This window comes from Cyprinus carpio, chromosome A14, assembly GCF_018340385.1.
Source record: "Cyprinus carpio isolate SPL01 chromosome A14, ASM1834038v1, whole genome shotgun sequence".
In the NCBI taxonomy this organism is placed as follows: Eukaryota; Metazoa; Chordata; class Actinopteri; order Cypriniformes; family Cyprinidae; genus Cyprinus; species Cyprinus carpio.
In genome coordinates this window covers 24,771,602-24,797,674 of record NC_056585.1, presented here as the reverse complement: position 1 = coordinate 24,797,674, position 26,073 = coordinate 24,771,602, and the positions used below count along the sequence as shown (strand labels likewise).

The following is a 26,073-nucleotide window of genomic DNA, read 5'->3' as shown; positions in this document are numbered from 1 at the left end:
ACAGAAGGCCGGTTCAACAACAGCTAATCTAAGAGCAAAGACTGGCCATCATGTGTATGTAAATAGCTTGGCGGGAGTATAGCTGAAGAAATGCATTCATTCTTACACAACACTGTGAGTGGCATAGCTCTGCTGCAGTGCAGAACTCAAAGACATCTGAGCATCAGTCAGAGACGCTACTGTCTCATTTATGGACCAGACAGAGAGAATATCTGCAGGTGTATGCAAGCCAATTTATTTCACTCCCGTGCTTTTTTCCCTCAAACTTGTGTTGCCTCAAACAATATGAATAACTTTATGGTAATTCAGCCATATTATTGATGTGTAAGCCAGAAAGAGATGAAGAGATCTGTGCTGATCACAGTCCCCCCACAGTTTCCTCATGATGATGCCGAAATGAACCCTGGAATCAAAGGATCCACCAGCCGCACCGGACCGTCCTACGATATTTCAGATACTAAGGCTTTACATCCCCGGGTTACGATGAGAATCAAACACAATGACTGCTTTATATGCTGCATGATGAAGAAGATCTACTAAGCTTACATTCACAAAGACCAGTCGGTCATACTAATGGCCGTGCATTATAGAGTAGCCCGGCAGTAAATACTAACCAGCTCTTTTGCGCCTCATTAAACAATAACAACTTGAGCAAATAAACACACTCCCTAAACAAGCATTATTTGCTCCGCAAAGCACTATTGCAGAGGGCAGCATAATGTTCACTTAGCAGCAATGTGCCCTATAAACTGTGTGCATTTCTGATCCTGTACCAGCGAAGACGGAAAAACAATCCAAATCAAATATTTCTAGGGAAAAAGTAGTGATTTCTGGGATCAGATCTAAATGAATAGACAGCACTTGAACGGGAGTAGATGTCCATTGATTTGAAGCATGAAACACAAAACTTGTGTGGAAATACACAGTGCTGATTCAATCACAACATGGAGAGTTCGGGGTCATATGCATTAATATTTTTTCCTGAGAAAAAGAAAAACAGTTACAGATATTATTTTTCTTTTTCTTATTTTCATTTTCTTTTGTGTTTTTACAAAAACAAAACAAAAAAAATCTATTTAGTCATGGAAGTTTTTTTATTTCTTAGTATTTTTCTATCTATCTATCTATCTATCTATCTATCTATCTATCTATCTATCTATCTATCTATCACACACTTTTCAAATATCATACCTTCTTTTCTAATCTATCTATTTTTTTATCATTATTTTTTACTAAAACTATCTATAGATTATTATCTATCTCACAATAAAAAAGCCTTTTTGTTCATTTTTATTGTAAAGAATATTTCAATAAAAGTAAAATTTTTTTACACAAAAAGTAACAAAGAAAGAAATTAATCATTAATGACACAGTAACATTTTTTCACAAATTATTAAATATTAACAGATATGAATAGATTTCAACATGAAGTGAAGTGATGTGACATTCAAATAAAATAACCTTTTAAATATTTCAGAATATTACTGTTTTAATTTTTTTTGATCAAATAAATGCTTCCTTGTTGAGCTTAAGAGACTTGTTTCTTGAATATATAATCTTACTGACCCCAAACCTTTAAACAAAAGTGTATAAATCAAAGTGCTAGAAGGATAGATAAAGAATTAATAAATGAGTTTAAATGTGATATAAAAACATTGCTTAGCAGTTTATCAGGCTTGGCTAAATGGAGGCCGTCACAGTCGTGTCCTCTGCCATTTGCTCGCGCTGCTGCTGAAAATGTGCTGGTAAAGGACAGCGGTCAGTACTTACTGGACTCGGGGTCAGAGTTGCCGTCACCCTCAGTGCGGCTGTTCGGTGAGGTCTGTTCATAGTACTCTTCCTGAGGGAAGCCCAAGGGCAGAGGCTGGGTGATGCTGGCACTGCTACTGGGCTCCTGCTCTCCAAGCCCGCTGTCACTGCAGCTCTCCTGAGAGCCGTCCGGGAGGTGAAAGGTCACGCGGCGTTGCGTCTGCTAAAATACACACACACAAAAACACACAGCAGTCAAGCTGAGAAGGCAGTGGCTTCAGGCTTTCAGAAAGGACCAGGAGGCTTCATTTTAGAATATTTGTTCCTGTGCATCAGAATCACAGCTCTGCACCTGCAGCTGTATGTGTTTTAAAATTAAAAACATTTAAAATGTCTTTTTTTAATCAATGCAGAAAGTGAAAACATAAATGTTATCTTAAAGTTGAAGTGTTTAATATTTAAATCACTAGTATCACCAATGGAGTCACAAAAAAAAATTATAAAAATAAAAATAAAGCAAGAACAGGAAAAAGATATTTCACCATGTACGTCTAGGAACTATTTCTAGTTAAATAAAAATAAAGCAAGAACAGGAAAAAGATATTTCAAGGTTGATTATGTTCTATTGACATATTTATTGTACTAGTGTAAATAAATATTCTGAGGAATAATCAAAATCACATAAAACAAAATATGGGGTAAATAAAATAATAAAAAAAAAAGTGGGGGGAGGCTCAATCGGTTTGAAAAAAGTAAGCAAATAATAAAATTACTTAAAATAACAAACATAATACATACAAAAACAATTTAAAAAAGGTTTACTCGAATAAAACTGGTTATTTATTGCACATATCAAGCACAGGTATATGAAAAAATCACAAACCTAAAATACTAACACATTTTGAGAGTGGAGTGTGCTGCATGGTGCCAAAGTTATTATATTGCCAAGTATCATTGGAAGGAATAAACAAAATCACATGAACATAAACTTCAGTTATGAGATGACTGTCAGCAAGAATGGCAAAGTATCATTTGATCCATTTTAATAAAATCGTTCCCGTCACTACTTGAGACACCGGTTCTACTCGGCTGCTCCGCCAGGAGAGAGCGGCTGAATATCGGAGCCTCGGTTTCTCCCTCTAAGCATTGTGTTTCTGATTGATAGAGACTGCCCGCAGTCATGCAAACTAGTGATTCTTTTTCACAAGGCTCCACTGCTTTCGACCCACTGGCCCGATTTAGTTGGCGGAGTAGGATGTGGATCAAGTAGCTTTAACCAGGCAGATCTGGGAAAACTATGTAGATTTTCTTGTTCAAAGGGAGGGAACTTCAGTTGTTAGAAGTGGTGTGTAAGTTTGTCTTTTTGCGGTCTGTTCTTTTTGTTTGAGGTGAGATTTTTGCAGTGGTCTTGAGTTGCTTTTGGTGGAGTCCTTATAAAACAGGGCGCCTTTATCTTCTTCATCATCTAATATCACATTAGACTCTAATATGCCAATACCAGTTTATTTGCTTTTACATATTTATGCCAAGGATAGCCAGTGACATTATTATAGCCAAAATGAAAGGCAAAGCAATTGAATTCACAAAGCCAAATTCACTGCAAAGAATAAAAGCCATAATACTGAGATACTGATGTGATTGTGTTTGTTTTTTATGGCTGTGAGTATTTCATTTATATGAGTATTCAAATTTGACTGGAAATAAAAAATACCTAAGATATATCCATGCACTATCAGTATCAAATACGCTTTCTATTAAAACTCCAGTTGGAATTAAAAACAAAAATAAACGCAGAACATATTTTCTTATGCATTGCAAAATGAAATCAAGAATCAAAAGTTAATCATTACCACATGCTCTCAAGAGCTCTAGGGTATTTAAACCAGCCTTTTTTTGAATGCTTCTCTTCTGTCACTATGATACACAAATAAAGGCCTTATTGTGATATTTGTGAAAGCAGAGAAAAGGAATAGTTGTGTGTAAAAATAAATACATAAATAAACCAAAAAAAAAAAAAAAAAAAACCTTGGCGCTAATAAAGAGCATGTGTTTCCAAAAGCAAAATACACATCTCCAAACCACTTACTATTTAATTTAAGGACAATTGGTGGATTGACAAAACAAAATCCTTACAGTTGGCATGCTGAATGCAAAGTTGTGAAGGTTCATTATAGTTTCAGTTTCTGCCACATCAGAAGCATTTTCAAAACTGAGAAATAAACAGAACGTTGTCAAGAATATCAACCATTCCTCATAAGTTATGTACTTGGTTTGTTGAAACACACCCACACACCCACCCACACACACACACACACACACACACACACACACACACACACACACACACACACACACACACACACACATATATATATATATATATATATATAGGTTACAAGTTAAATATATTATAAAGGAATATGGGCCACACTATATTTTAAGGTTCAATTCTTGCTATTAACAAACCATTAACAATGAGTTTTGCCTCAATAAACTGCTAATTTGCTGCTTATTAATAGTTAGTAAGGTAGAATATGGTCATGCAGAATATATGCTTTATAAGCACTAAGAAACAGCCAATATGTTAATAATAGGCATGCTAATAAGCAACTAGTTAATAGTGAGAAATGGTCCCTATACTAAAGTGTTACCAGCATATGTACATCTCAGGGCATTATATGCATTTTTTCCCCCTTTTTTGTGCTCATCAGTTCATTTTAAATGGCTCTATGGATCGACAAATAATTAAAAATGAAAAAAAAAAAAAATATACAAAATATTCCATCTAGTCTTTAATTTAGCCATCATTAAAGCTTTATGGATAAAAGAATAAGCAAATGATGATTAAAATAATTTTAGATGTAGTATATCACATCACGCCATGGGCATCCCAAATGTAAAAACGGTCTAAAGCGATATTACGTTAACAATTAGCTTGAAAACATTCAACTTATTAAGCATTTATAAATGACAGCAAGAGTGATGCAGATCTAAGACTGCTGTCAAATGTTATATAGTACTACTGTCATCAGCTATCTGGGGTTTTCTAAGGTTAATTTCTCGCTTTAATTATTAGGTTAGTCAATGTGCTTTCACAACTCTGCTGCAGAAAGCAGCTTCTGACCTCTGAGTGTGATGTTAGGTGGTTCATCTCTGATCTGAGCTGACAGAACAACAGATTGTCGCTGGGGAATTATGCTATCTATAATTCAGAGGCCATGCAGTCGCAATAAGGCATAAACTGAACTTTTCATGATCCTGTTTAAAATAAACCATACATTAGCTGGCTTGATTTGCATATGTAAAACAGTTTATTTGCTGCTTTTGGAATGTAAAGTAACATGCATATGATCACCAAACATGTCTTGTACATGTCTTGTCTCCTTATTTGGGAAAAGAGGCTAGCTGGATTCATTAGAAGCCTGGAGTCTTGAATAAGTTATCAGTAACTGCATATGAGAAGTTAAAAGCTATTTTATTTGCTCTTATTTCCTTTTCTCTCTTTTTTTACTGAATACTTAATCAGGATCTGATTTGAATCATCATAATGCCCCTTAAGGGAAATTCATTGCAATTTAGTTCTGTAAGGATGACAACAGTCAGCTGTCCAGAAATGTGCACAAATATCACTTTAATGCTTTTAATTGCTGTGCTCATTCCTAATCTACTGTCTAATTGATTAAATACAGCTGTCAAGGACATTTCAGGAGAATTTACAGCCACAAGGCTCCACTCTCTATTATATGTCTAAATGGACCGCAAAAAGCAAATGAAAAAGACACAAGAACACTTAAATGTTAACTGTGTGTTTTTTAAAGACATTACATACGAATACTTTCAATGCAGACCACATATTTGTTCCTAAATTGTACATGCATGTTTTTGAATGTCTGAATACACTTAAAAAAGTTTTTAAATCTAAAACATAAACCATTTTGCTTATTTAGACCACTTCACTTTCATGAAACATTCAGAAAAAAACAAACAAACTGAATCCAAATGGGACTAATATCTTATTCATGGTAACACTTTAGTTTAAAGACTAACGATTAGTATTAACTAGTTGAAGCACATATTGCATTAATGTTTTATTCTGCATGACCATATTTTAAATCCCTTATTCCCAAACTGAACAACTACCTTACTAACTATTAATAAGTAGCAAATTAGGAGTTTACTGATGCAGTAGTAGTAGGTAATAGTGAGAAAAAACTAAAGAATAAGCAAAGTTTATATTAACATACTATTTATTTAAACTGAAAAATTCCATGAATTCCATAAACACTTAAATGATTTGTAAATTTTGGGAGATGTTTTAATGTCTGTCTTAACATATGCAAACGTCTGTGTGTCATCTCTCTTGTCTTCATATGGGTTAAGGTGTGCACGTATTGTGAAACATTATCACTTGTTTAAAGACCCATGCCAGAAATCCATAAAACAAACACAAGCTGCTAGAGGAGATACCAAGACCAAACAAAGCCTGTCCAACAGGATAAAACATCACCATCAGAAGTATGTGTATAGAGATAAAAAAGAGGAGAAATAAGCCAAGTTCTGTAACAAGCCAACTCCTGCCAAAGCCCCTCGCTGGTGGCGACCCAGACAATGTGCAGATGGGGCTGGATTGCTCACTGAGAGAATTAGATGGTGCTTATATTTAAATGAAGAAGAGGGAAGGAGAACATCAGCTGCTCTGCTCCAGAGGGAAGTTACAGATCAGTGCACCACCATGTCCTTTCTTCCAGGCAAAGTCACAACATCGCTGTTATTCAGAAAGAAGCCAGGTATCTGTGGACCACCAACCACACACTTTTGTGTGACAAACAGTCACTGTTTGGGATTTACAAGCCAAAGCTGCACGTCTATACAGAGGGTTAATACGATCTATAAAAACAAGCTGTGAAAAACCTAATTCCGTCTGCATTGTTTAACAAACAGGATCTCAGGTGCTGTGTTTCCTTCAGTTTTCAGAAGGAAAAGAGATTTATCAACATACTGGGTATGTAAAATGCGGTTTTGATATAGCAGACATTTACTTACTTTGAAGAACAGAAATAAAAAGCAAAATAACATTTACTTCTGTTAAAAATATATTTAATAATATAACATAACAAAACATAATATAATATGAACATGCATATTTATTTATTTAAATATTATATTATATTACATTTTTAGAAGGGATGAACAATATTGGATTTTGCCAAAAACGATAATTTCCAAATCATTTTGGCCGATATATATTAATAACTGAATTTTTGTGGTAACCTTAACATTTTATTTTATGATTTAACATTTGTAAATGGTCTAAAGGAAGAGAGTTGTAAAATTCTGAAAATATTTCAGAGCTCATAATTTGTTTAAAAAATATAACATAATTACACATTAATGAATAAATCAGTAGGTATATATATTATTTAATTTAAGTGTCATGTCATTTTTGTTTGTTTTTGTAAGCTATAGCTTCTGACCTTTACATCAAAACATACACAGACTTTATGGCCTTAGTTACTGCTTTATTTAATCAGAAACACAGTCTAAATATTATTTGTGTGTTTTGCTTTCATTTTATTAGAAGTAGGCCAACAGCGCCCCATACGGAGTTAAAACTCCTTACCGAGCAGGCATTAGGACCCGGGGGAGGCTGCGCTGCTGCTAATTGCTATGTTCTATTACTGTTTACTCTATCATACACCGAACGCATATGTGTATTCTTAGTTTAAATGCAGCGATCCAAAACAGTGAATCCAGTCACCACTCAGGCAAAATACAAGAATGAGCCACAATGCTGACATCGAATCGCTAGCATACCCTGAGCACATGTGAGTTATTCCTCTTATCGGCAAGACATGTCGGCTTCATTTTTCATGTCTGATGCAGATATTTACATTAAAAGTCATTATCGGCCGATTCTGATGTTAGTCCGATAATATCGTGCATCCCTAATTATTAGCAGTGGTAAATGTTATTAGCAGTAGTAAATGTAATTTATTTCACAATATTTTGTGTGTGTGTGTGTGTGTGTGTGTGTGTATATATATATATATATATACATATACACACACACACACACACACACACACTATTTCAAATAAGTGCTGTTTTTTTCTTCTTTCATTTTGAACCTTTTATTCATCAAAGAAAACCAGAATAAAAAAAACAAAAAACAAAATTGGTTTCCACCAAAATACAGAATAGCACAACTGTTTTTAATATTGTTAATTAAAATAATTTCTGAATTTTTTTTATTACCTCACAGAATTACTGTTTATATTGTATTTTTGATCAAATAAATGCAGCATTAGTGAGCATAAGAAACTTCGTTAAAAACATAAAAAAAATAAACGCTAATGTGTATTTCTGTAAATTTTACATATATATATATAAATTGGTTCTAAAAAGCTCTATGTATTAAATATGAAAATATTCTTCTATGGCATCACAAAAGCACCTTCGTTTCTAAGAGTGCCCATGAATAGGCTAACAAATATGTGAGTGCTCACGTGGAGTGACCCCGCGAGCTGCTGCAGTTGCTTCCCATCATCCCAGCTCTGCAGATACAGGCAGGGGTGATCTCCAGCAGTGGAGTACCGTGAAATAGCATTATGGTTAATTTTCTCGTTTGCTGCTGCTCATGAACCAGTAAGGAACCAACAGCCATCTCTCCAGATCTGCGCACAAGCTCAGCTCAGAAACATGAGCCGCCTCTCCTCATTTTCACTCGCTTCCTGCAAATAAACTGAACATTCAAGGCCTGAACACAGTGATATGCTTGATTTTGAGACTGGGGAGATGTTGTTTTAACCCTTTTGCTTTGACCCAAGTTCTACAAAACCACAAAAACAACAAAATGAATCATTAGATGAGCCCTAAATCAAACCACATGTGTTTTGCAAAATGAATAAATGAGGTATGTTCTTAAAAAAAAAAAAAAAAAATACAAATGCAAAAAAGACAAACGACCAGCGAGTGCAAAGGTCATTGACAGACTTGTAGGTTCTCATCAGCTGAAGGTGAAACGCTTTGTCTTGTTTCTCATTTTGTTGCCAAAGGGCTCAGTGAAGTATGTGAGTAATGACACTGAATTTAGAACAACGGAGATTAGTTTTAAGAACATTGCTTTCATGGTACCGCCGCTCACAGGGACAGCAGGTTATGACTACACCTCAAACGATTAAAAAAAATACACGGCAGCAGTGTTCAAGGGATTTGAAGTTGACATGGATGGCCGGCTTGAGAGCAACATAATTAACTAAATGCCGAAGATTACAGATCGCTCTAATCATAACTTTGTGCACGCTGACCCTGGGTTAGCACTTCATGATAATGAAAAGATCATCCATGCTGGGGCAAGCACTTCAGAAACAAAAAAGACCATCTCCAGCCCTGCCGAAAGCCCCTTCCACGCATCAAGAACACTGATTCACCAGGCATTTGCAAGTGACATTTGCTCAGAATAACATTTGCTCTTTTGATGGAGCAGAATCAGAAAATTGCTTGTTAAATCTGTTGTAGTTCTGACAAGAGCTGATGAAAAAACAAGAACAACTGTCAGTTCATTAGGCATGTGATGGCCAAGGCACTGAAGTCATTACACTCTAACTGTCCTGAAATTTTAAGCAAACCAGAGGTTACTAATGAGTGTGAGTCATTCAAAAGTGCAGGATTTTTTGATGTACTGAATCATTAAAATTGGAGTTCTGTGGCTTTTGGTCCATCTGTATTAGCTTTGACGCCAAATACACTAAATTTAAATGTTCATATGGGATATATGCATTTGAAATTACAGTCTTTCTCAATTGCTTCCCAAACAACAAGGCTGCCCACTGCTCTGTTTGTTTGTCCACAGTGTGTGTGTGTGTGTGTGTGTGTGTTCACTACTCACTGCTGTGAGTGAAATGCTGAGCACAAATTCTGAGTATGGGTTACCTTACTTGGCTACACGTCATGTCACTTGTGGGAAGAAGATGGAAAAAAGATACCGATGACTCAGCCTGCACTGCAGTTTTTTTGTCCAATCAAATGGCTTTCTATAATGTCCCACCCCCTTATACCAACTGCAACCTACTAGCAAAGAGCAAACCAGGGTTAATAGCTTTGGTTTAACTAAAGTCTAAAAAACAATAAATAAATGACAAGCCCTTTGACAGGTCCTGCTCGAGCATCCTGAGTTAATAAGAACGTCAACATGGAAAGGAGAGCTGCTCGTCAAGCCATTTCACAAGGTCTTTTGAAGAACCTGATTCATGTTATTTCTAGAAGTCTCTCTTTGCTCACAATGCTTTTAAACTGCTGCATTTCTTTCAAAACCTGCTCTGAAATAAATGTGTAATAATTTTATTCATGCACTGGATGACTGAAATAGTTTAAATATTTTATGTTCAGCAAGTCTGGGTTCATTTAATTAAAAATATAGTAAACACAGTAATATTGTGATTTTAATTTTATTTTACTATATTTTAAAATGCAATTTATTCCTGTGATGTAAAGCTGAATTTTCAGCATCATTACTTCAGCATGATCCTTCAGAAATCATTCTAATATGCTGATTTCATGCTAAAGAAACTTTCTTTATTGTCACTTTTGATCAATTTAATGCATCATTTCTGACCTCTTACTGACTCCAATCATTGGGAACTATCATGTATACTACTATGTAGCTTAAGTGTCAAAATGCATTTGTGCCTGAAAACATTTTAGCATAAAATGCTAGTGCCTTTTTAAACATCAAAAGAGAAGGCATTCATTTGATGTGTTGATGCAAGAATTTCATAACAACAAAATAAAAGTAATAAAATGAAATTCTGTTTAATTAAGTGTGTAGGCAACCTCAGGCACAGTTTTTTTTTTTTTTTTTTTTATACAAGTGCAACTTGTGACAGTTCTTCTTAAGAGAGAAGGTCAAGATCACTGCCCTAAGCTTTAATATAAAGTAAATTCAGATTAGAGTTTACGACAGGCTCTCTGCAGCCTAGACACTTTGGCAGTGGGGTTAAAGGGATTAGGCAAAGACTGTTAATGAGGACAGTTGTCCTTTGCTCCAATTATTGTCCAGTAACAAAGCAACATGTGCTTTAGACAGCCGCTATGAAGGAGCTTTTCTTGAACTATATTTATGGAGTTGAGACACAGCTCCCAAAATTAGACCCCTATGTATTGATAAGCCACATCACACGTATTTACCTCTGCGAAAGTGTTTCTATGGGTTCTGCATTATGTGTCTGATTACGTATTGATTTTGGTGGTGGAGCAGAGTGAGTCTGCAGTCAGCTATGATTACAGCATTAGCAGGTTGACAGAGCTTGTGGTGGAATACATTCTCTGCTCTATGTGAACCTCAAATCAGGACTTCACAGGCAGTCATTGACAGAGATGAAGACTTTCGTGCATGTCACGGGTAGAACTGCATATCAAATGAAGCATCAAAAATTAACAATAAATTGTGACATGCCTCCAAAACGAGAACAAAAGACGCCTGCAAGGCAGCAAAATAGCATTCTCTCCCGAGGGACTCTGTAATAGCTCAGGAAGAGATAACGTTGTTTAATTTTTAATCACAGATTGTGTTTTCTTTGTTTCGAGGATAATAAATGAGCAATTTGATATTGAAAAGAAAAGCAGGATTGTGATGTCGCAGTAGCAACGGTGATGAAGAAATGGTGAGGACCACGGGATGTAAGAATGACGGTTGCGTCTTTTGATCCGCTCGTGAACGGAAAGCAAGCATTTGTGTCGACAAATCAACAATTCACACAGAGAAATGGGCCCGTGTGCTTTCGTAACAGAGGTCGGACGCATTAGCCGAGCATACGGGATGGGCTGACTGATGTGGCCTGTCAGGTCTTCAAGGCTTCAGACAACGTGGCTACACAGTAGCGTGGGACAACGGCGGCGAAAAGCACCCCTTCAGACGCCACCGACGTAATTGCTTCTGTCGTGGAAAACAACTAAGATTCATCAAGGCAATTAAATATTTACACGTTGGCCTCTGGTATACCCATTTAAAACAAGATGTAGATCTCAACATGGAACAACGTTATATCTTCTGGCAGTGTTAGAAGTGGAACGGCTCCTACAAAGTTTCACATTCAGCCAACTACCATTACACGAGTTGAGCTCCAAGACAAGAACACACTGGGAATGGGACGGCCAACTTTGGTGTCAAGATGAACAATATGGAACGTGTGGTAGATGGTCTTAAAAAGCATATACTTGTTTTTACTGTAGATAGATGGTTCCATTCAATTTGGAAAGTAGGCTAAGGATAAAGCCTTGCTTGGTGGTGTTTAGCCCCATAAACAGATTAATAACTAATGCTTTCACAGTAGGGCTGGGCAATATTGAAAAATCGTATCTTGGTATTTTTAGGCTGAATGGCGACGTACCATATATATCTCGGTATTTCTACAAAGTGGGCTAAATGTACTGTTTTCTCTGCACACCATGGCTAAATTAAGCTTGCAAAGCACTTTATTTCAGGGCAGAGGACTTTTCAGGCTGTAAAGGTTTTCGTGGCTGGGTTTCAAAATGTTTTACACTCTTTGTACTGCAGTAGATGGTGCTGCTGTAAATGGTGCAAGAGATTTGAAATATTTCCACTTTTGGATGCAACCTAATTATGACAGATGAAAGGCTTTTGCACTTTTGGATGGCATTTGATTTTCATTTTTTAGATGTTTTTGCTTTTTATGTACATATTTTATGCTTTTGCTGCTCATCTTTTAGATCTAAATAATCTCCAAATAATTTAACTTTTGATCATATATATATATTGATAATATATATTTTATCTTTTTATTTTATGTTTTGTTATTATTGTTTTTTTTGATTATTTTGATGGATTAAATAAATAAAATTGTTTGGAGGACAAGATAGGTAGCTAATAGGGCAATAAAATTTAAAAAGGGTAACTTGTTTACAAGCTGTACCTTTTGCCACAGTGACATCTTTTGTACCTTATTTCTGAGAGTGTAAAATAATTCGGAAAGCAGCAGTTAAAATATAAACATTACATGCTTTTAAAGCACAAATAAAAATGTAAAAACAAAATAAATTAAAAATACTAATAAAACAGCTTTACAACATTTACCAAGAGAATACACACATGAAATGAAAGTTATGCTCAGAGAAAACCACATCTCAAACAGAACAGCGTATGTATCAGTGCACATATCTTTCAGAGCACTTGACATGGCAAGCTGCGTTCAACTATTTGTTTATAAAGTGAATTTAAAGCATATAATATAATTTGGATTATGCACTTTCCCCACAGCAACTTGCTCCATGTACTCACAAATTTTCAGATGCACTCGCAACATCACACTATTGTATCAATATAAACTATACTGTTCTACCCAATATCGTTTTTGAAAATATATCGATGTACCATACAAAGTCGATACAGCACCCAGCCCTATTTCATCCAATATATATTTATATATCATGCCCAACAAAAGCATTTCTTTAGCAGTTATCTTGGAACATTAACAACCCGTTCAGTTGGCCAGAATCTGTCCATGCTGATTTATCCAAACAAGGGAAAAATATATCCTATTACTTTGACAAACACAATAGGAGCCTGGATTTGCGTGGCCAAAGGCAGACTGCACACGTCCATAAATACAGGTCATCGACAGGCTGTCAGGGTGGCGGGAAAGTCTCCCAGACACCTCTACTCTTGTCACAGATTGAATTGGTTCATCAGAAGGCATTGAGACATCTCAGCTTTTGAATTTATTGTCCTTGAATCATGTGGTTGTTTGAGAATACAAACACTGCCGTGCACCAATCCATCTTGAGGCTGAAAATAATAATCGACAAATTAATTAGCTCATTAGGTTAAAACCATGAATGGAACCATGCTTTCACTACAGGGAGCCCTTTTTAGTGAGAGATGCATGTGCTGGGAGTTAATGTGAGCTTTGCCCTTGCACTGGGTGACCAAAATGTACTATTCAGATTTAATTGAGAGTGTAATGTGCACGGAAATTGACAAAAGATTGAAACCACAGACGTATGTTTGAAGGAAATGTGCTGTTATAATTCATATACTGAAGTCATGTTCATTGTTATTGTAGTCAACTAAACCATTGACATAAAATCATGTGCACAAACATGTTGAACTGTGATGATGAACGTGTTATGCACTAGTCATAATGTCATGTTATGCTGTCAAAACACAAACAATAAATTACAAAAGCATAAAGATAATCAAAATATTGCCTTATGTTATTTCAGAAGCTTAGGTGTTCACACCAAGGACAGTTCTCATTTGTTGTTTTTATGAAATGCTGATGCACCTAAATTAATAATATTTTGAATTAAGGTTACATTTTCTACTTATCAGCTAAATTGTTATTTTCTTCAACTAAAAAGAAATTCACTGGACCTATTACCACAGCTTAACTTAATGGTTGTAAGTTAACAGTTCTAATTTGTTGATTTAATTAAACCTTTTAAGTTGCAAGCATTATTTTGATGTGTTCTGTTGATATAATAATGTTGATCATTATATCAGCTTAATATTGTGTGTAATTTAGACTCAGCTTTCTGTATTAATTAATTAAAAAAGGGTACTGTACTTCATGAAAACTTAATGAAGTTGTTTGAAAATTGGGCATTGGGTTTTTAGTTCCCAGCATGCTTTGAAGAGGACTAGATGAAGAGAATACATGTTGAAATTGGGTGTTGTTATGTAGTAAAGGGAAAGACATTTGGCATTTAAATCAATGTGGTTAGTTTTGGAGTTTTTTTTTGTTATTTTGTTTAGGTAATGTAATTATGTTTTAGATATATGGGATTTAATTATATTATGTAAGTTTTTGTGGTTATTATTGTGCTAAAGAGTATTGTATTTTAACTGAATTATATCAGATTAATTGGTTACTACTCTATTTTATTTTAATTGTATTATATCAGTTTGTTTTTATTCTACTAATTTAAATAAAAGATTAAATAATCAAATTAAAATTATGATTATACTTTATATTATTTAGTTAATGTTTATTTTTTTAACATAATTATTAGTTGTCATAACTAAAATATATGAATGTTGTTAGTTGTGCAAAATATGGACTATATTTAAAGGAAAAACAAATTGTACAATGACCATGTTGTATTATGGCAGTAATGTAGAAAAGAGACATGATAGAATGAAATCCAAAATAATGTATAGTCTGAATGACGAACAGAGGAATTATAATCAAGTATTCTTGATGATTCAGAAGAAAGTAGAAACCTTCAAATGAATCAGAATTCTCTCAGCTAAAATGCCAACACAGATCTAAAGGTATACATTGTACTTTGTTGTATTTTAATCTATGGCAAAAGGACGGGTCAACGACTTTGGCCTCGCCGCAGTGGATCTCCGAGTCAGTGTTTTTACAGGGCTTCCACATGTATGCCTGACAGGAAAATGTGGAGATAAGTGCATTTGTTGGCGCAGCACTTCAAAGAGCCGGAGTGTGTCTCAGTGAGCAATGGCAGAGAGGCATGAACCAGGCCTTTGATCATCCCCATCTTTCTGATCATTAAAATATTGAATTAATAATTGATTAAAAACACCAGGGCTTATTGTGTTGCGTCTCAGAATCCCAATTTATTTCAACCTTGAAGTCGCCTTTTTCTTTAAACAAATAAGTGAAACAGTGTTATTTTAGGATAACTGAGATACTATTATAGTTTTTTTTTAATTTTTAATTGGGTTTTTTTTTTTTTTTTGCTGTTGGTTTACTTTTATTTTTTTTTTTTATTTTTAGTAATGTGTGTGTGTGTGTGTGTGTGTGTGTGTGTGTGTGTGTGTGTGTGTGTTTGTCATTTTTGTTTATTTTTTTAATATGTCTGCATAGTTTGTATACATTTTATTTTGAGTCATTTTAGAACATCAAATTACACTAAATGAATGATAATGTTGAATTTAATATTAATTTATTTTTTTGACAACTATATAGTTTATATTAATTTTAGTTGTAGTTATTTTAGAACATTAAGTGGACTAAATGAACTAGAAATGTTGCCATTTCAACTAGCTGAAAAATTGTATATTATTTAAGATAATGTTTAGTTTATTTCTAATGATAAATGTTGTATTTTTGGTTTTAGTTTTAAATTATTTGTATATTTTATGTGTCTACTTGTTTTATTTAAAGTCACTGTCTTTTGCGAGAGGAACTCCAGTTTGCTGGAAATCATGCAAATAGTGAATTCATTTGCAGTGCCTTTAAATTGAGTTCCTGCAATCAAACGGATCGCTGAAAATATCAGATCGCTTAAAACATCAGCATTTTGAACATTTGTGCATTTTGTAATTCCACTGCTATAACTGTACCCAGTTGCACTACTCCTTTTTGCTTTATACCGAATTAAACACAAGTTCTAATATATTCACAGTTAAGGATCCTGCTCAATAGTTGCTCAAATTAATGCTTATTCATATAAACTCACCATCCTTTTGGCTCCCCATTCCTTCATTTAGTATTCTGGCAGTACATGAATAAACACTGCAAGAGCGCTCGTTTAGCGAGCCATATGTTTGAGGTGTTTTAAGTACTTGAGCCTTGTGGTGCATTGCTGTTGTTTAAGATGTCCTTGCTGGGGTCATAGCCCTCTTGTGATGTCTGTGATGAGGAGGAAACATTCACTTTGGGCTCTCAATCCTCAGCGGACCACTTGTTTAGTGTTGTCCTTCAATCGCTCTCTATACCAAACCTGTCTCAGTGGATCTGGCGTGTTGAGGTGCTATTATGGGCTAATTTCAGACCCACCACCAGGCTGGAACTGCACTGTTGATAGCTGGACTAAGCTCACACCCCAGGGAGGTCAAATCCCAGCACTGCTTTAAAGCTTATGTCTTCATAAAACCAAATGCTTTGGCCAAAGAAACAAAAAAATGCAGTCTTGTCAAAGTGTCCTGGAATATAGGACGAAACCTACGATGAGCATAACCTTCTTCAACAGTCACCCTGCTATGCCTGGCCTTGAAGAATGATGCTCCACGGTGTTCACCCCTTCCATAAAGCTAAAATATATTGCTTGTTTGCAGCCAAGCTCATGCCTCAGCAAAGACAAAGAACTCTTCGTTTTGCCCTTAGGACTGAACAAGCGCAGACGGAGGGCTGCTATTACTGTGACAGCAATATTTCCATATCGATCCTATCTGGGGAAAAAAGAAAGGTGGCTGGAAAAATCTAGTATCATCATCATATATAATCCCAGAACATTATAATATAATCACCAAAAATATTCTAAAATCCTACAATGCAATGCTGAAGTTATTAGGGTACAAAATAATCACCAAAAATATTCTAAAATCCTATAATGAAGTTATTAAGGTACAATGAAGCTAAAGACTGTTGAAGGTTTTTCTTCTCTTACAGAATAAGTTATTGAGTTTTGATGGTTTTTATTATTTTTGAGGGTTTTTCTTGTTATTATTAATCAGTAATTATTTGCATTGATATACATTGTTTGTAATTTAATAAACATAAAACTGATTTGCTATTTTAGAAAGTGATTAATATAAAAAAATAAGTATTTAGAAAAAGAAAAACAACGTATTGTACAACAACAACTTATTAATAATAACTATAAATAAATAAATGCTGCATAAGAACGTATTATTATAAAACTATAAATAAATAAATAAATAATATTATTGCACTGTAAAACAATATAAAATATAATTTATTTATTATTTATAAATTTGTGATTATTAATATAATTTATATTAGGTATTATTTATTAATATTAAATGTGATGTTTTATTAATGGTTATTAATAGTTTGCAAGGTAGTTATTAAGTTTAGATATTGGGTCGGGTTAATGGATCTAGAATATGGTCATGCAGAATAAGGCATTAATATGTGCCTAATAAGTCAATAGTGAGAATTGGTCCAATAATAATCATAAACAATCATACATTGGATCATGAGCTGCCATGCTTCACTCAAACACGAGGCAGCCAGCAGTCAGTCACTGGTGAGTATAACTGTTTCATATAATTGTCAACACTGATTTTTACTCACAATTACATTTTGGAATTATAAGCACTGATTTTTACTCACAATTACATTTTGGAATTATAAGAGTCAATTTAATAAAAAACATCACATTTACATTTAGACCCAATGTACTGTTCTAAAACCAGTTCTCAGAAGATACTAAAGTCTAAATGTATGTTATTCTCATCTCTGTCTCAATGAAGTCTTTTTCTGTCTTCTGTCTAAACCATGATGGAGTCTGAGGAACAGTGTTCTCTTGCTGTATCCAACGCTTCAAATAGCTGCTCTCATGACTGGGGGCTCCTTGGCAGGAAGTGCCATGTAATGTGCTAAAACAGTGACAGGACGGTCAAGCACAAGCTGTCGTAGTACCTCAGCCGTGCAGAACTGTCTGGCAGGCCTTGGACCTCCACCTCAGCTGTTAAGTGGAGGTGAAAGAATCACGTGACCTGCCATCAGACAGTTGCCCAGGGAGCCTTGTTTATGTGCTTGTATTCGGGTGAAATACAGCACAGCTTTCATTGTGTAATATCTCACTGCACCTTGTTCCACTGAGGCATGTGCACAACCGCCCACTCGCGTAGCCACGTATAGTTGAAGCATATGCCCACCTCCAAACATAGCAACATCATAAACTGTAATTGGGCATAAATCGGACTAATGAGGGGAACTGGTTGACACTCTGTATCACATGACAATTTCTCCCTCAGATGCAATTATGTAGAAACCATCAGAAGAGGAAGTTCAAGGCATTTCACCAATCATAGCGATGTTTTCTCCATGTTGTTTTGTTTTGTTTGAACTGTTAGAAGGGGAATTTTTTTTTGTTATGCTAAATAATTGCCTGACTTGATCAACCTAAATGCTCTAAACAAAAATATCCAATATCAATAACCATAAATAAAACAAAGATTCAATTGTAAGTAAAAATCAACATTGACTATGATATGCAAAAAGAGTTTTGTTTCACTAAAAATGTTGTGGATGGATGGATGGATGGATGGATGGATGGATGGATGGATGGATGGATAGATCGATAGATAGATAGATAGATAGATAGATAGATAGATAGATAGATAGATAGATAGATAGATAGATAGATAGATCTGTTAATAATTTAGATATATTATCTTTCTTCATTCAAAAATTTTCAAATAATATGCCTTTCAGAAGCATCCTGTATATACCCTGAGAAATATTAACTGAAGTAAAAATTGCTCTGGACACTCGTTTATCATTTCACATTGTGTTTAAATATGTTTTCCTCACACTTTTAAAGGTCAACTCTGCCCAGTTTTGCTAAGTGTGTTTTGGCACATCACCACTGCAGATTTCGCTCCCACTATGGAAAAATTGTGCGCAAGATGTGGAATTATCAATCCTGTGCTGCTCATTAATGTCTGAGACAGCAGGAGTTTAAAGTGGAAGTATTCATGTGATTAATTCTTCTTCTTGCTTCAGGAATGCGAGGAGAGCTGCACATATTTACAGCTAGCATCTGTTCCTCCACTACTAGGACAAACACAAAAATACTTTGCATATTAGTCTCCTATTAGAAGATCAACAAATACGCCGCCCTTTGGCAGTTTCATTTCGTTCTCCGTTGTTTTAAAACCCAAGGCACGGAGCATACATTTCAGTTGATTAGCTGAGAACATGCTAGCGTAGCTCAACACATCGCCACATGATCGCAGTTCGATACGTTGCCACCTTCGAGTGACACCTCTACCTGTGTTCCAGCAGATTCTTATTTAGCACATGCAGACGTGTAGCCTTTTCATCAACTTATTACTATTAAGTGCTCCTTATTTCCCTGAACAATTCCTACCCAACTCACACTTAAAGACCTGTATTGATCCTCATGGTACATGCCATCCCCTCCTGATTTCATTAGGCCCGGTGCTGTTAATTAATCCACACTCTAACCTTTCAGTGTTTCATTTGGACCGACAAATTGGGTGAATTAAAAAGGAGCTGAAAAACAGCGCAAAGCCTGATGGTGTGGATCCCCGTACTGGTATGTCAAATTCCCAAGCGGCGTAATAATTAAAAAAGTTCATCAATGTTCCCTTTGCTCATCACATTATGCAGAGGCTGGGCTCACTGGTAATAGTTCTGGAGGATTCATTTAGGAAATTAGACCAGTTTGATCTGGTTCTTCATCAAGAGAGCAGTCTAAGTCCCCCCCAGAGGTTTTGTGTGGGTAAACTGCCATCTTTATTTTAGTGAAATAGACGGAGAGCATGCGCGGCAACATGCACTCAATGTCGTACCTGCAATTTCGTTCGCCTCTCTATTGACGAGCGCCGATTTGGTGCCAATGCAGTCATTTTGTGCCATCATACGACTCTATGATAATAACTTCATCATAATTGGCTTCTGATGCTTGGGAGTGTTGAATTCTCATTTTCAGAGGGGGATGAATTGATTTACTGCTTGATTTAATTATGCATTAAAATTCAATCATGTACTTTCAAGCAAATTCAAAGTGAATTTTCTGAAGCGCTCCCTAGAATGCAGGTGGAGTTGAAGGACATCTTCAATTACATTGTTGGAGTTAACTTAATAATTAGATCTTATTGATTGCATTAGTCTGAAGGTTCAAGATGAAACATGATCTAGTTATTGATTAAACAACTTCAATTTTTGATGCTATGCATTAGTTATACATTAAGTGAAGGCATTAAGAAGCCAGAGAAGCCAGAAAGAGATTTGGCAGCTGAGGGCAAGGTAATATTTTTGCACTCATGAGAAAAACCATTTGGAGTCCACGTTTAACTGCCCATCAGTCTACAACTCTGCCCTCTGCCCTCCATGCTTCCTGAAATCCCTCATCAGGCCGAAGGTCAAAATTCGGTCTACATGTGGTCTCACCATGCACCTGGCTTCTGTCATTGCAGCTCAATGTGAAAAGAGAGAGTCGGAAGGTTGTTCGAGCTTTAAGCTTTGACGGGCGGGTGATGGGAAAAGTAAGGACCTAATAATTTGCATCAACCTTCAATGTTAGCTTCCTCAGCATGACATTTAAATTGTTAATGGTTTGGATTGTTCACTCTATTCATTATTGAATAACTTGACACTTCCATTCATTCGGAGTGGCACTGTCTTTGTCTGGGGCTGATAATGTGAAAAGCCCACTGTATTAGGGCTCGTGCTGGAACAAGAGGAGGATCACTTATCAATGTCACTTAGGCCTTGCCTGGCAAACAAGACACCTGATGGTGACACTGATTAATGATGCTGGATAAGTTTGTGAACACAGCAGGAACCCCACACAGGTTCCATCTGAATCATATTTAAGCATATGGACACCATATGGATCTAAGTGTTTCCGATAAATACGATAACCAACCACTGCGAACCTGCAGGTGTCATATTTTAGGCCTTTTTTAAGTTGTTGTGCAAATATAGATGGTAATTAAAAAGATTCCATATGATGCATCACCTAACAAAAGCAGGACATTTCACATTTTAAATATTAAAGGCTTCACAATATCTCTTATCTACAGTACTCTTCGAATAAATAAATAAAAAAAAATATTAGTTCATAAAAAGTCTCACCAGACTAGGCATCTCGCTGCATTACTGCAGATTTCCATAAAATCCATGTCTGTTTATACTCTATGGCTAAAAGTGTGCAATTAAAAAGCTTTATGAATGCATAAATGCTTAAGTTTAATCGCTGAGTAATTAAGGACGACAACTCTCACTTATTTTAGATATGAGCCTCTCAAGTGTTTATTTACACTTTTGATACACTTAAAGGTATTGACTTGGCTTTGCCTTCTCTAACATTAATAGCAATGGTTATTGATTGTCAAGATTGATTTTAAACTGAGGGAAATAGATGCATACCCATGGTGGACTTAAGTAATTTATATCAAGAGAGAAAGACTAAAGGGTAGATCCTAATAAGCTCAGACTAATTAACTCAATAACAGTTATCCATGTGCCGCATTTCAAGTATTCATGGACCTTCCGAGTCTCAGAACAGGTCTTTTCTTATAATTTGAGCTCTTTTCTACAGAAACATAATTGCAGTTGTCAAGAAAAGCCTGTCTAGAGGCTTTTCAATACTACAAATGAAGGGCAGTCTATCTGAAAATTTTGTGTTTTGATTGCACACAGTCTTTCTGAAAAACGGCAAAGAGATGAGACTGCAACTCATAAAGCTGAAAATAGAAAGACAAGGTCATGTGTTTTATCTTCACATGAAAATGAAATAAAACTAAACTAATAAACAGTAGAAATAAATAAATAAAGTAAAAAGCTTTATAGTCCGAGAAGGACAACAAAGGATAAGAAGCAATGAGAATAAAAACATGTAAAACAGATTCTGGGCAGGTGACTTGAATTGTAAACTATATTTTTCTTACTGTTCCTTTTTTTTTTTTTTTTTTTTTGGGTTTGTGATTCACTGAAAAGGTGAGGTACAAACCGTAGGGATCAAGGCGTACAAAATATTAAAGTAGAAATTCTGCCATAAAAATGGTGTTTGCAGTCAAATCACTTCATAAAAAGATTCCCATGCTGGCCTTTCAATATGGATTTTCTACTCCAGGAACACTAAGCACATGGCAGCGCTATTACAGACACTATCTGATATTTTGAAAATGTTCTGGGATTGATGTGCTTGTATTTTGCTGGCCTGGAACTTGCTTTGGCTGTGTGATGTAGACTCGACTTTGGAGGATATTCCTTTTTATCCTGAAAGCTAAGAGGTATCAACATTTTACAGAAGGCAGAGTGTGTCCACTAAAATAAAATAAAATAAAATGAAAAATAAAAAATTTACCTTACAGCACCACATGACTTAATGGAACCTAGAAAGAGGAACAAAATAGCCCGAGGAAGGTGCACAAAGTTTAGTTGAAAAGAAACAAACAGCCAAGTGGATGAACAATCAATGTGTATTTCGATCAATATAAAACCTTAAGAGTATGTGTTAAAGGTATGGTTGGTGATTAACAAACAGCCTATGAATGAATACATTTTTGTTATGCTGGTTGAATTTTTCTTCACATTTCTGTAAAATAGCAATCATAATGAAGTTCGAGCTGGTCTACTGTAATAAATATAAATTCATTATTATGTACTTTAGTGGAGAATAATCAGAGGGTGGACGGCCAGTTTGAAAGTTTAGTGCTTTTTTTTTTTTTTACATGTCTGAGATAGTGGAAAGGAGGCTTGACATTTGAGGCCCCTCTTTACTTCCATTTCATGGAAAAGAGCAGCTTGGACATTCTGCTAAACATCTCCTTGTGCATTCCTTTCAAGAAAGGAAATAATACATGTAGGAAATTACATGAGGGTGATGGAATAATGAATTTCCCTTAACACCAATGACAGACAGCTTTCCAGGCATGAAACAAAAGCTGTTTATATTTATGACTAACTAGATATTAATAATGCATGAGAACAAACACGATACAAAATGTTACCGCTGATAACAGTACACGTCTGCACATGAAAAATGCCCTATTAAAACAGGTCCGTGACTGAAAATATAGTGTATGTCATCAGCCAGTGTAACAAGGGAGCAAACCTAACATTATTTCTATTCCAGACCTCTCACTGTTTTCTGGCTATGGCTATCAAACGCAGCATATGTTGCAACAGTGAACAGTGCTAGAAATCTCCAGCGCTTGATTCAGTCTGAAATCTTCCAGAGCTTGTTTATATTGAGTGTCAAGCCGACTGCTTCAAGACCTGTAAGCCCCATATGGACCTTTAGAGAACAGACTACAAGTAAATGTCTTATTATCAAGCTCTCTGCTGTATGGGAGATGCTAAAAATCAGATGTCAGTGCAAAAGCAGCTCTGGATTGGAGGAGCATATTCTAATGAGGTCATCTGGTAGATATAATGTTTTACTAACCTTTTTTTTTTTTCCTTTTTACTACTCTTTTAATTTTTAGTATTATTTTTTTTATTAGTATTATTTTTGTTTTTGGGGCAAATTTATTTTTAAGTATTTGGAGCAAATTTAATATTCCGCAATGCTATCTTATTATTATCATAGCATCGTTTTTTCATCATTTCCTTCCAGAATTAAGAATCACATATTTGGATATGTGGGAGGGTCCGAGGGTCTCAGGAAATCATAAATTTTACATTTTACACCAAACTCACTCATCGCTGCAGAAAAAAAATCACCTTTAAATATTCCCTTGTCTATTCCACCCAGTGCCTCTTGGAATGGGGTTGGGAATGTATTTAAGAAAAGTATACAAATTATTGCCAAACTTGACAGTGAGAGTCCTATGAATAATAGCATGAAGAGGAGAGGGAGGGAAAGGTTGCATGAAGGTGAGAGGCATTAATTTGCTTTTAAGCTTATGGGAGATTCTTCCATGCTCCCCGTGCTTAGCCACCCACTGTAAAGGTACAGCACCACTCCTAGTGCCTGTGACACAGGCTCATTAGCATCTCACCCTACATCAGGAAAATGACTGCCTTCCATGGGTGGATCATTATACTGCATTATAGGGAATACCTTATAGCCATAAATGTGGGGAAAGCATGTGCAATAAAAGCTCCAGATGGCTTTTTTTGTTCCTGAATAAGAAGATTGGCTTCCTTGTCAAAACAGGACAAGACGAAATGTGGAGCCGCACAAATCACGAACCCAAATGATTGATTAATTACATGACACTTGGCAGCATGAGTGCGATAACATTGTCTGAAGACCTCTTATTTGCAGATTAAATACAGAGAAAAAGCCATTTTAGAGCCCAGAAATGAATCACGTGGTCATGCCACGCTGTTTTTAATTCTTACTGAAATATTTAGCACTCGAGTCGAATGGCTTTGATCAGTATGGAAGATCAGATAAGAATCATAGGACTGAAACCACTCTAGCATTATCTTGATGTCCTACACTTCAACTGCGTTTTGATATAGCTCAGTATGCTCATTCTGTGCACTTCTTTTAATTTAACTAGACCTTGTTTGTGGCAGGAAACTCATTTATATAGTGGTTCCTATGGAGGTACATCAAGTGTTTGTTACATAAAAAGCACTTTAAAGAGTACAAAAAGTAGACGGCTCCTACTAATCTCAATTTACCTTACAACACGGATTCATAATGAGGTGGATAAGCAGTGGTGTCAAAAGTACAGAGTAATTGAGTTATATTATGGGAACTGTGTCAAAATTTAACTCAAAAGTGTCAAACACACTTAAGTAAAAATGCGGATTCATAATGAGGTGAATAAATAATTTTCACAGCTGTTTTAAAGTTAATACAAATCAAAGTTATGCAATCAACTTGAATTTTTTACTCAGTAAAGGGAATATATCTATACATAAAATGTGTGCATATACATCTTGTCATATATGTGCATAGTCAAATATGTGTCATATACAGTATGTGCAGTTTTTCATGTGTGAAATACAGTCATTTAAATAAAAACCACACAATTAGGAAAAAAAAAGTCACTGTACAAACCCGATTACAAAAAGTTGGGACACTACAAATTGTGAGTAAAAAAAGGAATGGAATAATTTACAAATGTCATAAACTTATATTTTATTCACAATAGAATATAGATTATAGAATATAGACATTTTGAAATGTCATGCCAAATATTGGCTCATTTTGGATTTCATGAGAGCTACACATTCCGAAAAAGTTGGGACAGGTAGCAATAGGATGCAGGAAAAGTTAAATGTACATATAAGGAACAGCTGGAGGACCAATTTGCAACTTATTAAGTCAACTGGCAACATGATTGGGTATAAAAAGAGCCTCTCAGAGTGGCAGTGTCTCTCGGAAGTCAAGACGGGCAGAGGATCACCAATTTTCGCCCCTAGACGGCACTGCATCACATACAGGAATGCTACTGTAATGGAAATCACAACATGGGCTCAGGAATACTTCCAGAAAGCATTGTCCCGTGAACACAATCCACCGTGCCTTCGCCGTTGCTGGCTAAAACTCTATAGGTAAAAAAAGAAGCCATATCTAAACATGATCCAGTAGCGCAGGTGTTTTCTCTGGGCCAAGGCTCATTTAAAATGGACTGTGGCAAAGTGGAAAAACTGTTCTGTGTTAAGACGAATCAAAATTTGAAGTTCTTTTTTTGGAAAACTGGAACACCATGTCATCCGGACTAAAGAGGACAAGGACAACCCAAGTTGTTATCAGCGCTCAGTTCAGAAGCCTGCATCTCTGATGGTGTGGAATTGCATGAGTGCGTGTGGCATGGGCAGCTTACACATCTGGAAAGGCACCATCAGTGCTAAAAGGTATATCCAAGTTCTAGAACAACATATGCTCCCATCCAGACGTCGTCTTTTCAGGGAAGAACTTGCATTTTCC

At 35.6% G+C, this 26,073-nt stretch overlaps 1 protein-coding gene across 1 annotated transcript in view; it reads right to left on the bottom strand.

Moving 5' to 3' along the window:
- Window positions 1-1,627: 1,627 nt before the first annotated feature.
- Window positions 1,628-26,073, bottom strand: part of pcdh11 (protocadherin 11) — a 96,476-nt gene continuing 72,030 nt past the window's right edge. Inside the window, 1 exon segment of the mRNA XM_042770333.1 lies at window positions 1,628-1,972. Coding sequence (XP_042626267.1) covers window positions 1,760-1,972 — 213 coding nt within the window. The 3' untranslated portion in view covers window positions 1,628-1,759.